The 13,932-nt window shown below is 40.1% G+C and overlaps 1 protein-coding gene across 6 annotated transcripts; it reads left to right on the top strand.

Moving 5' to 3' along the window:
* The first annotated feature begins 1,476 nt into the window (after positions 1 to 1,476).
* Positions 1,477 to 13,880, top strand: def8 (differentially expressed in FDCP 8 homolog). Of its 6 annotated transcripts, none has more exons than XM_079666083.1 (13): positions 1,477 to 1,638; positions 1,871 to 1,975; positions 2,723 to 2,845; positions 7,006 to 7,097; positions 7,206 to 7,355; positions 9,082 to 9,223; positions 9,674 to 9,838; positions 10,174 to 10,301; positions 10,719 to 10,832; positions 11,086 to 11,166; positions 11,658 to 11,798; positions 12,188 to 12,297; positions 12,475 to 13,880. In XM_079666083.1, exons 2-13 carry the CDS (start codon positions 1,909 to 1,911, stop codon positions 12,566 to 12,568), a joined length of 1,407 nt encoding a protein of 468 aa, XP_079522209.1. In that variant the 5' UTR covers positions 1,477 to 1,638; positions 1,871 to 1,908; the 3' UTR covers positions 12,569 to 13,880. The 6 variants fall into 6 exon arrangements, with proteins under 6 accessions (XP_079522209.1, XP_079522208.1, XP_079522213.1 ...); XM_079666082.1 differs by having other exon boundaries at positions 7,003 to 7,097; XM_079666087.1 differs by lacking the exon at positions 1,871 to 1,975.
* Positions 13,881 to 13,932: the final 52 nt, after the last annotated feature.

Raw genomic sequence — 13,932 nt, 5'->3', positions numbered from 1 at the left:
AAATACAGCATGGGTTTTACAAGTACAAAACCTTTTTTTTTGCTTTTCAGAGACAACAAAATATCACGTGACTTTTGGCAGGATCGCCATGGTTGTGGTGCTGAGGATTTTCTCAGAAATGTCCTGAGTTATTCTCTACGGAGCAGGGAGCGCTACTGAGTCCATTTAAACGGAGGGGGGTTGAGCAGAGCAAGTAACAGCCTGCCAGTCTGATGACAGCTGTGTTTCTAGCAACCGAGCGATCCGATTCGAGAATACATTTAAACTAGTGATGGCGAGATGAAGCCTTACGAAGCTTTGAAGCTTTACAGCCAATATGGTTCTCAAAAGGGTTCATCTCATGAGGCTTCATCTGACATGGATATTCAAGACAACCACAAATCCACTTACACAGCAGTGGCGGTTCTAGACCAAATTGACTGGGGGGGCCACTGGGGGGCCAGTTATTTTCTGATGGGGGCACAATAAATGTAGGACGAAAAAGAGAACTAGACAGTATGAAGTAATTGCGCATAAGAAAACAATGCAATACAGTTATTGGTATTTGTTTCAGTACACTTATTTATTTCAGATATATCTTATAGTTATTACTGTTAGCTTCAGCTTAAGTTATAGTACAATTTTTGCACTAACACCATATCATATTTATATAAAAATAAAGGCAATGAACAGTTACATCTCTACTTTACATCTACAATTACACGGATACAATAGTTTCACCTTCAATTATCGTGGTAGTCTCTCGAAACGTAGGTTTCAATCAGTCTTTCTTGGATGCAACAACCTCTGATGATCCGAGATGAAAAGTGTTTGTTTATCGGGCGCTTCAGCCGGACAGTGAAAGTGAGTGCACCGCTCTAATGGGTCCGACTAGAATGATGAATAACGTTAGTTCCGCCTATTCCGTCATTCAATAAATCCTGTAATAAATCATACCTTTTTCATTTTTTTCACTTTTCATTTTTAGGGGGGCCACAGGGGGAAAGAGGTCAGTGTTAGGGGGCACTGGCCCCCCTGCCCCCCCCCCCCATAGAACCGCCCCTGTTACACAGTAATTGCAGCATTAAGGGCTATGTGTGATGATTGGCATATATGGATTTTAAATGTAGGCTACCACTGTAGGAGCTGCTGTTGCACAACAGAATTTAGTCATGTGCAATGACAACACAGGTCTAACAGGTCTAATCGTGTACATCTCTGAATACAGGCATACTTTCCCATAGCATTTAGACCAACTATATTCCCCCTTCTTGTTAGAAACGACAACTTGTAAATTGTAATATTTTATGAAATGTCCATTCCTATTATCAGTGCACTATCAAATGTAATATCAGTTATTAGGCTGTTAGATGTTCTGGGAAAAACCTCGTTTTCAATTCAATGGGACGATATTTAATCTTTGAGGAAGTTATTTGGAAGGTACCAAGACTCCTAAGTGCCAAACGGGTTTTATTTTGAAAATACTTACCGGGAATCGATTTTTAAACAATGGATGACTTGACACTTTTGTCTTGCGATGTTGCTGATGGAAGAGACAACCCACCACGGGGAAAACTGTTCATTTTAACCACTGGTGTCAACCATCAAATATATTTTACTGCTGCCGAGTCCTTAACGATTACTAGTGTCGACAACGGGGTAAGCTATTGAGCAAACAGGAACGTTTAATAAGCTAACATTAGCATCTAGCAGATGCTTGTTTTTTTCAAAGCTAGGGAGCTAGCTGTCGTTAGCTGTCTGTTGACATCTGTCTATTGTTGATGTGCACTTTTTATATTATTAGCATAGCTTTTATAATTAATATTTAACATCCTACATGTTTAGCATTATGGCTCGCAACAATAATGGTAAGGTTACCGCTGTGTTAAAGAGAGGACTGTCAACAACAGCCCTGATTGGTTACAGTGGATGAGGCGAGGCTTCAGAAGGTGTTTTCCTATTGACCCTGCTGACCATCTGCTGACCCCTTTTACCGGTACTGACCTCGATAATATCAATGAATCATAAACAAATATTTGAATGCCTTTTTTTGGGGCATATATCAAAAGTTACTTCCAGCTAAGTAGCTTTATAGCCTACCAGAGTTAGTGACAGTGCTGTGTATTGGGTCTGTACATACAGTACATTGATTTAAAGGAGTGCTTTTGTTTTAATTTGTATGCTTTTGATACGCATCCTCAAACACTAACATAAAGTTAACACATGGTTTTTATTTATTTATGGCAAAAACACACAAGACATTGATAGCTCTTTAAGATGCATTTATTCCTTTTTCAGATATGAAAAGCAGTCTGCCGTTCAAGATGATATTTGAGTTTTTTTCTCTTTTTTAAAAGAGCTCTAGTCCATTAACATAACTTCTTGACATTAACATGAATCAATTTAAGCATATTTTGGAATTTACTTATCAAGGGAGCGCTCTGTGAAGATGCTGTCTGGGAAAACATCAAACATAATTTGTATACTTTCTTCTGTGGCTTTGTGGAGTCTCATTTAAGTTCAGTTTCGGATGATTCTTTACAGTGTTTTTACAGAAAGTGTAAATCACAAGTATAAAAGGTAGCAGGTGCCCGATTATAATTGGGATGTGAATGGGAAAACACTGCAAAACAAGTAATACCCGTGCCGGCAAATTAGGCTCCGGCTTCCTGCTTCAATTCATACATATAATAGAAGAGAAAGTAACCAACTTATCACTGTTACTGTTTATATTCTTCTTTAGATGTAGCCGATGAAATGGAGTATGATGAGAGACTTGCACTTTTTCGCCAAACCCGCCTCAATCCCTTTGATCGTGGAGAGGAAGAAGATGGTCCCCAAGGAGGCAAAACGCCCCCACTCCACGGTAAAATGTGTGGAAGTTCTTCACAGGCAAATCATATGTCATTACTTTATGGTCACTTTCACACCTGTAGTTCATTTCTAGGAAAAAAGGTTGATGCTTTAGGTCCGAGTGCTTTTCATGGACTCTTTAACTTGCTAATTACTACTGAGCCAAGATCTGTTAACCTTAGAATCATATGGATTATTAATTGAACTGTTTTGGTGACTTGTCATGCATCAAGTAGTGCTACTTTAAACATTCAAACAAAGTTTATTACGGTGGCTGACTCTTATTCTCTAGAGCTCACAAAGACCTCATAAAAGATAACATGCAGACAGAAACATGTCATATCAATTTCACTGTTGGGATCTGCCAGAACACATGCGTAAGAATATGTAAGACTTAAAGGTCCCATGACAGGGCCATTTCTACTGATCATGTTTCCATTGTTGAGGTCTACTAGAATAGATTTAAATTGTGCAATTTTCCAAAAATCACATTGGTTTCTCATACAGCATCTCTGTATAGTATGTGTATTGACCAGGTATTCACTCTCTGTACTAAACGGCTTGTTAGAGCTCCTGCCCCCCCCCCCCCCCCCTGTGAGCCCATTGTGCTCTGATTGGTCGGGGGAGGAGCGGACAGGCTTCCGGGTTGGCGATACAGCCAGACACAGCGAAACTCATCCTGATCACACACAAACATTCACAGCCAAAGTAAAAACAATAAGTGTGGCTTGATATTGAGTAAGAAAAAGGTTTATAACGCTGTGAGAGTGGGTCTGCGGAGAGCATTTCTCCGCGATCCCAACTCGTCTATTACCAGCGTTCAGGGAGCTCTATGCAAGTCAATGGGACTCCCTGTTAGTTAGCCAAGATTCCTGGTGTGGGAGGTGCTCTGCGGATTGGTCCATTTGGGCCAATCCGGTCATTTGTTGTTGATTTGGGTATTCACACGTCACAGAACCCAGGAAGCAAACAATGGAAAAAGAGAAATCTCCAACGAGGCGTTCTGGGGCAGCATAGACAGGTCTTTTCTGTGTTAGAGTTTTACTCGCTACAGGGTGTACTTTGAGGGTTTGTGACTCTGCGGAATGTTTACATGCATAAAAACCTTCATAACACACAAGGAAACGGGTAACAACCAGAAAAGCATGACATGGGCCCTTTAAAGGTCCCATGTCATACCTCCCCAAAACGCCTTGTTGGAGATACGTCATTGTCCATTTGATTCTTCCGGGTACGCATGATGTCAACTGTATCCGGAACGAAATGGACCAATCCGTGGAGCCGTTACGTTACGTCCGCGGAGCCGTTACGATAAGCCCCTGCTGATTGGTCCAAATTGACCAATCCACGGACTTCCTCACAAACACACTCAGTGCAAGCAGCTCTGCTGATCTCTCCTCCCTGGCTGCAGGCTGATAACAGACAGTTGGGATCGCGGCGAAATTCTCTCTGCAGACCCATTCTCACAGCGTTTATCAACCTTTTTCTTACTCAATATCAAGCCACACTTATCGTTTTTACTTCAGGTGTGACTTTGTGTGTGCTCAGAAGGAGTTTGGCTGTGTTTCGCTGTGTATCGCTAGACAAGGAAACAACACCTCCACGGAGCTTAGCGCGATTCACAACGTCCCGACCAATCAGAGCACACTTTGCTCACAGGGAGGGTGGGGGACGGAGCTACTGGAGCTACAACGAGCCGTTAAAGGCAGAGAGTGAAATTCAGTGAATACACGTAGTTTACAGAGATGCTGTATAAGAAACCAATGTGAGTTTGGAAAATTGTACAATATAAATCTATTCTAGTAGACCTCAACAATGGAGTTATGATCAGTGGAAATGGCCATGACATGGGACCTTTAAGCACAAAACAACTCTGTCGAACCCTTGTTTCACTTTCTGATGTATCTCGGGAAAATCCCAGCACGTGTGTGCAGCAGATACAATTGTGAGGATGAGAAATTAATTCCTTCCAGCTTCTGTCGTTATGATGCACATGTGACCTTTTCTAGGAAGTATTTAATCTACTTTGCCAAACATCCAGCTATCATTACAATCTTCTGTTATGCTGGTGTTGCAGACTGTGAAAAGATTCTGATTACCCGTAGTCCTACTTCTCTATTAGAAATTGTTTTGAAAAAGAACAGATGTTCCTTGCCTGAGGCCTGTCATAAGGAAATGTGTGCTGCCGTAGGAGGTGTTTTCTGAGATCATGGTATTTACTTTTCTAAAGGTCACTTTCAGATGTGGTAAAGCTCCCTTGTTCTTTGCTTACATATCATCCCTATGGCTCACTAACTGTATGGGGCAGTGACTCCCTTGTGATGCTGTTGACTAATTGTTTCCCTAATATATTTACAGAAGTTAAACTATTTAATCTAGTTTGGAACAGATCCTTACATAAAGAAAACACATGCTTGATTTGTGTCAGTATCTCTAAGCTTATGTAGTGGAAGGTTGAGCTAACCAGAGGAAATGAAAAGCACAAGTGTAAGCAGTACATTCGGAACACTTCCTGTATTTTTATGATTTTGGATATACAAACTTTTCCTTCAATTACAATAACTTGGACAGACAAGCCTGACACACTAAGAGAATTGACTCGTGGCATATGTCTTTTTCTGTTGTCTGGCAAGGAGAAGCAGGATTCACTAAGCATGTTTTTTTGTGAGGCGTATGCAGGTAAAAACATCATCTGTTGTCTGCTGTTGTCTACCTTTTTTTAAATAAAAATTAGACTGGTTGACATTTTGGAATATTATATATCGAATGATTAGGGTGTTCTTGTTTCATTTGATCTTAAGTTAAATGTAATAGATGTTTGCATTTAAAAAAGAATGTGTTTCAATATTAACATTTTCATCATAATACTTCATGTTCCAGTATACACTGTTGATGTAGGTTAAATCAGAGTGTGTTTTAGTATATATATGGTGCAGATTTATTATTAAATACACTTTTTTAACATACATGTCAAAGACGAACAAAACCTGTAGAAATGTATCTTTTAAAAATGTAATTTTAAATAGGGGAGGCTGATCAACCTTTATTTTTTACTAAGTCTAACTCTAAAATAAATGGGGGCTTAACGTACTAACTTATTACAACCCTTTTAGTTCAGGACAACACTACTAAGTAACAATCAACACATTTCGCACAACAGTATAACAACAACAACATCAACAACTGCATTGAGGTAGTTTTGTGGCAAGGTTATTCTATGGGTCATAACAAATTGTACAGATGAAACTTTCCTTTTTGTAAAATGCACATGATTCAGTGTTTTGTTCATTTATTATTAGAATGAATCCTCTGATTCCACATTCTGTTTGAATTGCACTCATTGAAATGACTCAATGTAAAGCAGAATGTTCCTCCTGTCTGCTGGATGTGTGTGTGAGTGTGTGTGTGACCGGTCCTGTGGGGTGGAAAAAGGTTGTGAAAAAAAAACTGTAGCTGGCATTCTTTCATTGCTTGCTGAGTTTAATATGTAACACACTCAGTTGAGATTTGATTCATAATTTGAAGCGCAAGATAGTGTGACTATGTTGGCTTCTTCACCCCCCCCCCCCCCCCCCTCCCCCTTTGAAGCGCAAGATAGTGTGACTATGTTGGCTTCTTCACCACCCTCCCTTTGGCCCAATAACAAGGGAACAAGTCAGACGTTATGTTTCAGCTTGTTCTGCTGCTCCCAAGTGGCCAAATCAATAACATCTATTTATGCAGCTCTAATGTGGTCACATACGTGAGAAAGCACAAGCTCACATCTCGTTTAGAAAGCACTCTTTGCATCTTGAAGATTATTTTTGCAACTAATCTTCACAAAACGATGATATTTTCCAGAACAGCTTGATTATAAACATTTAGAAGCAAAAGTTAAAAGCACTTCAATGTTCATTCAGGTAGTTAAGTAGCTGTTTTAATGACTCAGGAGTCTGTCTTTTCTCCTGGCTTAGTTACACATTTTCCAAACTGATAAGAGATCTTTGTATAGGATTCCTTCAGTTATGCATTTTGAACTGTTTGTCCTTCGAGACTTCCTGAGAGCTGAGTCAGAGTGTAGGGATTGTCTTGAGTGGCCACAGTCATGTGTGCGAAATTAGCTTGCATGACTGAGTGCATTTGTATGCCTACAAGAAGAACAGTGCTTTATGCCATGTTGCCTTTTTTAAGAAGCAAGACCTGAGCTGTTCTCTGGGACCAGAACCCACAGTTCAGACCGGACCATGGACCTCGGTCTAGCTGAGGACCACTTCTCAAGGCCCATGGTAAGAAAGGAATTGTCAACTCTAAAAAAATCTGATGGAAAGAAACCTACATACAGATCTATTGGTTTTAATGTTCTCTATTAATGTTGAATTGTTCACCTGTTTCAGGGTTCGTTTGTTGCATCCGACATTGAGAAGCTTAAAATGGCCATAGAGGAGTGTAAAAAGCTGATCTTGGAGCTGCCAGAACACTCAGAGAGACAAAAGGACACTGTGGTGAAACTGATCCACCTCCGTCTCAAACTGCAGGAACTTAAGGTAGGAGCTGAGGAGTCAATAGAGCTGGGGATAACTGTTGTTTTTAGTAATGGCTCAGACGGACCATTGGTCACTTTAAATATGCATGTTTCTGATTATTTTAAATGCACAGCTGCACCCACATTTGTGGAGAAACATAATAATAATTTCAATTTTTATAGCGCCTTTCAAGAGACCCAAGGACGCTTTACAATGGGAAATAAAACAACACAAATAATAATAGTCACAAGGATACACAGGTTAAAAAAATAAATAAATAAAACTAACCGGTTGCTGGGTACTGCATTTTAGCTGAGGCCAAAGGCCCGGGTGAACAGATGGTGTTTGAGTTGTTTTTTGAAAGTGTCCAGAGAGTCGGCATTCCTGATAGCAGAGGGGAGAGCATTCCAAAGGGTGGGAGCTGCGACATTGAAAGCCCTGTTGCCAAAGGTTTTTAGCTTGGAGCGCTGGATGGAGAGCAGCCCGTTGTCGGAGGACCGCAGTTGACGAGAGGGGGTGTAGGGCTGAAGGAGGTCAGAGATGTAAGCAGGGGCTGGTCAGCGGAGAGATTTGTAAGTTGGCAGGAGGAGTTTGTACTGGATGCGTGACTTGACCGGGAGCCAGTGAAGGTGGATGAGGGTAGGGGTAATGTGTTGCCAGGGCTTAGTGTGGGTGAGGAGCCTGGCTGCAGAGTTCTGGATGTACTGGAGCCTGTCCAGGGCTTTGCTGGTGACCCCGAACAGGACTCCATTGCAGTAGTCCAGGCGTGAGGAGATGAATGTATGAATTAATGTTTCTGCAACGGGGTCGGGGAGAGAGGGCCGGAGTCTGGAGATGTTTCGAAGGTGGAAGAACGCAGTTTTGACAGTTGACCTGATGTGGGAGTTGAAGGTGAGGCTAGAGTCCAGAGTGCGAACCTACATGGCTTCCTTTCTGTGGAAAACATCAAATATTGGGGTAAAGAATAATCTAATGGGTGCAATTATTATTTACATACATGATTGGTGGACGTGAGTCTCATGTCGGGAGGCTCATAAGAAATCCTATTGAACAAATAAAGGCTTTCCTCAGTATCAGCTTTGATCTTTTAGCCACCACCCTGTACAAGATAAATGAGAGCAAACATTGGAGACTGATAATAATAAACACGTTTGTGGAGATCTCTTATTTCCTGCAGAACTCCTCAAATTTCATAGGCACAGTTTATGTTCTTTAAAATGAGAAAACACAGTATTACTTGCAATCCATTTTTTTGCAGAACACTCAATAAAAAATAAATCAATAAATGAATCAGTTATTAGTCCAGTTTCAAAGTAAAGGGAAATGTAATGATCTTACAGAATAAAGGGTTTCATTTAATGAATTGGACTGCATGTTGTCACTCACCCTATTTTAGGTCAACCATTTAACTTGTTAGTTAGCATCTGCATGACCTTTGATGAAGGGTATTTATACTGTGGCATTTGAACCCTATCATGTGAAGCAGCTGAGTGTCATATACAGTACAGTACAGTACACTGTGACAGATCCCCTGAAGGTCACTTGGTTGTCAGCTATGTTTAATTACATGAAGTTGTTTTTCCTTGAGAGAAGACATCTGCCTGTGTTCAGCAAGGGTCATATAGGGACTATGAACAAATTAATATGGATATTGCATTTTTGTATTCTCTCTCATCTTCATCTACACATAAACTGTGTTACTGGCATGTTAGTGGAACATTCTGTTTTTCACTTTGTCCTTTAAAAGGACCCAGAGGAGGATGAACCGAATCTGAGAGTCCTTTTGGAGCACCGCTTTTCCAAGGAAAAGAGCAAGAGTGTGAAGCAGACCTGCGACAAGTGTGGTGCCATCATCTGGGGCCTTATCCAGACGTGGTACACCTGCACAGGTGAGACACGCTAGGCAGTGCATCAGCTTGATATAACACTGTAGAGATGTTTTTGTACTAAACTGTAAAACTTCCATTAGTGCAAACAATTCAAAACTCATGCACAGGCTTTCAATTTGGACTTCATGACACATCCATCCACAATCCCACTGTCTCGTTTGTTGTCTCAAAGCTGCGCATGCATGCTTCATGTTTACATTTCTCAACCAATCAGAGAAGGGGAAAATGTGTTTAACTGACTGTCCTTTAACCCAGATTCCTAATAGGAATTGGGTTGTTTTTTTCAGTTTCAATAAATATTGATGTATTTTAAGGTTCACTTTTAATTCTTCTCTGAATATATTTCTTGAATGTTGGACTTAAATATGTTAAGCAGCGATTCACACCCAACCCATTGGGTAAAGTGGTAATGTCGTTGCCTGCCAAGTGATTAACCCTTTCTTGTTTCAGGTTGCTATTATCGTTGCCATAGTAAGTGTATGAACTTGATCACCAAGCCCTGTGTCAGGGTAAAAGTCAGCCACCAGTCGGAGTACGAGCTCAGCATCTGCCCGGAGATCGGACTGGACCGACAGGACTACCGCTGTGCAGAATGTCGCACACCTATTTCACTGAGTGAGTGCAAATCGACTGTGTTATGCAAAAAAAAAAAGAAGAAGGGGAACAAAGGAACCAACAGCAATACGTAGGCTGTTTGAACTCAAGTTTGCTTGGCATGTGCACATAGTTATAAATAAAGATTTATTTTAAGCCATCCAGAAAAGGATGACTAGAAATTACAAACACATAACAAATGACTATTTTACACAGATGATACATTACAGGTAACCTTTATCCTCTTCCGCACATCTAAATAAAATGCATTTGATCATGATTTGAAACTGTATTAAATGACACCCTGCTTTCTTTTGTGTCATAGTTTTAACGTACTGTGCTATATTAACGTTTAGGGGGCGTGCCCACTGAAGCCAGGCAGTGCGACTACACAGGCCAGTATTACTGCAGCACATGCCACTGGAACGACAACGCCGTGGTCCCAGCTCGTGTCATACACAACTGGGAGTTTGACCCACGCAAGGTAAAAACACAAGACTGGAATGTGCAACTGTACCCATAAAGGTTACTGCTAATCCCAGAATTACACATAATTGTATTACAGAAGCATCAAACAAACTTAAGGGCGCACTCCACCAATTTTACTTGTCAAAGTCAATTTAGTGTTCATGAGGAGGACTTCACAGGGAAGATAATTATTCAGGGTAGTCAGCTTGATGTCGTTTGAACATCAATAACATCATCTTACATAATAGAAATACCTACCAGTCAGCACTTTCCTGTTGAAAACCTAGTCAAGAGGAGGGTTGCACATGTTAGTCACACATATTAGGTTAATAATTAGTCAGATACAGGTTTAACCCACATCACTGTATGGGTCTGAGAGGTGTATCAGCATGTCCATGTCTGCATATTCTGACAGTGTGCGTCTCTGTTTCAGGTTTGTCGCTCCTCAATGCGTTACCTTGCTCTGATGATCTCACGTCCTGTGCTGAGGCTGAAAGAAATCAACCCGCTGCTATTCAACTTCGTGGAGGAACTGGTTGAGATCAGGGTGGGTAGCTCCACTGCTTTGGAGTTTGTAGATGTTCTCATTGTAAATGAAAAAATACATCTTAAAAAATATCTTTCACATATTCCTATTCAACAAGTGTGTGTGTGTGTGTGTGTGTGTGTGTGTGTGTGTGTGTGTGTGTGTGTGTGTGTGTGTGTGTGTGTGTGTGTGTGTGTGTGTGTGTGTGTGTGTGTGTGTGTGTGTGTGTGTGTGTGTGTGTGTGTGTGTGTGTGTGTGTGTGTGTCCTTTACAGAAGCTCCGTCAAGATATTCTATTGATGAAACCCTATTTTATTACCTGTAAGGAGGCCATGGAGGCTCGACTATTGCTACAGGTAAATAAATTAGCTGAATTGTCATTTGCATGGTGCAGCTGTGGATGTGTACTTTGTAAATTGTGTAATTTTTCTTTTTAATTTCACATTTTTTATCTGAATATATTTTTTATGCATGCTTTTTGGGTAATATTAAGCTGTATTTGGCTGAGCTAAAGCATCAGATACAGTTGCATGATATGATGCAATGTGACCAATAGGTTATATACTGTATATATAACAAGAGCACCACCATGTGGTGGAACGGGAGAGCTGGGCTGTGTCAGAAAAAGTTATTGTTGTAAATTTGAGGCATTGAATGTGATATTATTAGTCCATGAAAATACTGTAAACGTGACTTGGTACAGGCGCAGCATCAGCACAAATATTTCTCCATTATTTTTCCTTCTGATATTTCAGAGCTTTTGCATTCACTTTTCTGTGATTTAAAAAGGCTTTACAACAGACAAAAAAACATATTAGTATTTTTATTTTATCTTTGTGTTCCCCAGCTTCAAGATCGTCAGCACTTTGTGGAGAACGACGACATGTACTCACTTCAGGATTTGATTGATATCGCCAGTGGCAGACTCAGCTGTTCCCTCACAGAGATCCACACCACATTTGCTAAACACATCAAACTAGACTGTGAGGTGAGCGGATACACACAGAGAACATGACCTGGCTCTGAAAGTACACACATTTCCTCTGTGGGAATCACTCTCAACTTTATCTTGTAGTAACTTCTAAAACGCAATTAGCAAATACTTTTCATATTGCGAAAGGATTGAGCATTGTTCGCTAAAAGAGAGAGAAAATTAAGCCTCCCTGAAACTCTAAACTTCTGTGTGTGTGTGTGTGTGTGTGTGTGTGTGTGTGTGTGTGTGTGTGTGTGTGTGTGTGTGTGTGTGTGTGTGTGTGTGTGTGTGTGTGTGTGTGTGTGTGTGTGTGTGTGTGTGTGTGTGTGTGTGTGTGTGTGTGTGTGTGTGTGTGTGTGTGTGTGTGTGTGTGTGTGTGTGTGTGTGTGTGTGTGTGTGTGTAGCGCTGTCAAGCCAAAGGATTTGTATGTGAGCTGTGTAAGGAAGGAGACATACTGTTCCCGTTTGACAGTCACACCTCCGTCTGCTACGACTGCTCTGCTGTCTTCCACAGGTTAGTCAAAGATGTCCAGTTATTGAGCTTATCTAGTTCAGATCTGACAAATCAGATCATCTAGTCGTGATTTAAATCCAGATCGTATCAGATAACAAGAAGGTCAACTCATTACCCTAATGGACACAATCCATTTGACATATTATGTAACAACATTGTTGGTGTTTGTCTCTTTAGAGATTGTTACTATGACAACTCCACAACTTGTCCGCGATGTGCCCGAATGACTGACCGCAAGCAGGACGAGGTGCCAGATGTGAAGGATGCATAACTCTGGAGAGGACCGCCTGATGTTTCTGGATGTTGCACTTTGCCTCGTGTTGTGCTCTACCCAATCAACAGAAGACAGCTTTTCGTCCTTGTCCTGGTTTGTTTTGTGCGTATGTTAATATTTTAGTGTCTATATATTCCTGTGCACTAAACATGAAGCAGGGTACTTAGAAACCCATCTGGAAATTAATATATATATATATATATATTTGTATCCAACTTTTTGATTCATACTGAAACTGGATGTACTGAACACTGTGTATGTGTTTGTGTGAGTGAGTTACGTTATTTTGTGCGTCTGCTTGTATAAATGTATAAAATATAGAGAAAAGCCACATCAACATGGGTGATTATGCATGCAGGAGTTGTTGTATATTAACCATTAAGATCCTCGACTTCATTAACCTAAACTGCCAACATCGCTGAATAATAAACTTTAAGGTTGCCATATATGATAAATGGATAATAACTAGCTTTAAAAGACTAATTAACTTTAGTAATATTAACCGTAACTTTCGCTTTAGTTTCCAGTTTTTGTTTTATACCACAATTTTGTGAACAGGCTATTGTAATTTAGGAGAGTTACCTTCTAAGCTACAATTTCACAATTAGTTTACAATAATAAATCCAATAAATAGATTGACTGTCTGATCCTATTCAGATATTGGCAACAGGTATATTATCACAGCATGCATCACCAGTATATTTGTTCTTGTAAGAAGAATTGTAGAGCTACAAAAAATAATAATAATATGGAAGTTAAATGTGCTTTACTTTATTCAAAACTGTCAACTCATTTCAAACGATTTGTTATGCGTTTGATCTGTTCAGTTTAGTGCAGTGAGTAGCACATGGTTATGAATACTAATGAACATTGTGTGCCTAAGATAGTCAGGTTACATACAGCTGTTATCCAAACGTCTTATTACATTTACCATCATGTTAATGGTTTCAGTCTTAAATGACCTATAGCACATGTTGTCCAGGGATGTCAAAGATGTTACGTGACAACTTTGATTATGTGTAATTGTTGACCTCAAATATTTGTTTAAAAATAATTAATGATGGCTGTGTTATCTTTCAGCATGATTTACTGTATTTTTTTTCAAACTAATGGAGTTGGGAATACCCATGCCCTGTTGTATAACATGTTGAGTAGTGCATGAATAAAGTAATGGATGCATTACAACTGCAGTTTTGTGCTTAACTCCAGTTCAACTGCCATCTGTTCGTGGACAAATGATAATAACTGGACCTCATTTTAACGTGTGTAAAACCTTTAAACTTTTAAATAAAAAATTATAAGAAAATTACATTTATGATCAGGCCTAAACAGTCACTGAGTCTTGCCTTCTCTTGACTAAG

Source organism: Notothenia rossii, assembly GCF_949606895.1.
Source record: "Notothenia rossii genome assembly, chromosome: 2".
Classification (NCBI taxonomy): domain Eukaryota; kingdom Metazoa; phylum Chordata; class Actinopteri; order Perciformes; family Nototheniidae; genus Notothenia; species Notothenia rossii.
Note: the sequence above shows the minus strand (reverse complement) of the source record. Positions and strands in the feature narration are given on the sequence as shown.

What these genes read in the sequence shown, in the direction of transcription:
- def8 (XM_079666082.1), top strand. Translation starts at nt 1,909, where the DNA reads ATGAGGCGAGGCTTCAGAAGGTGTTTTCCTATTGACCCTGCTGACCAT. An exon ending in TCTGCTGACCCCTTTTACCG is followed by an intron (nt 1,976 to 2,722) that starts GTACTGACCTCG and finishes ATTCTTCTTTAG; the next exon opens with ATGTAGCCGATGAAATGGAG. An exon ending in TGCTCTGCTGTCTTCCACAG is followed by an intron (nt 12,298 to 12,474) that starts GTTAGTCAAAGA and finishes TTGTCTCTTTAG; the next exon opens with AGATTGTTACTATGACAACT.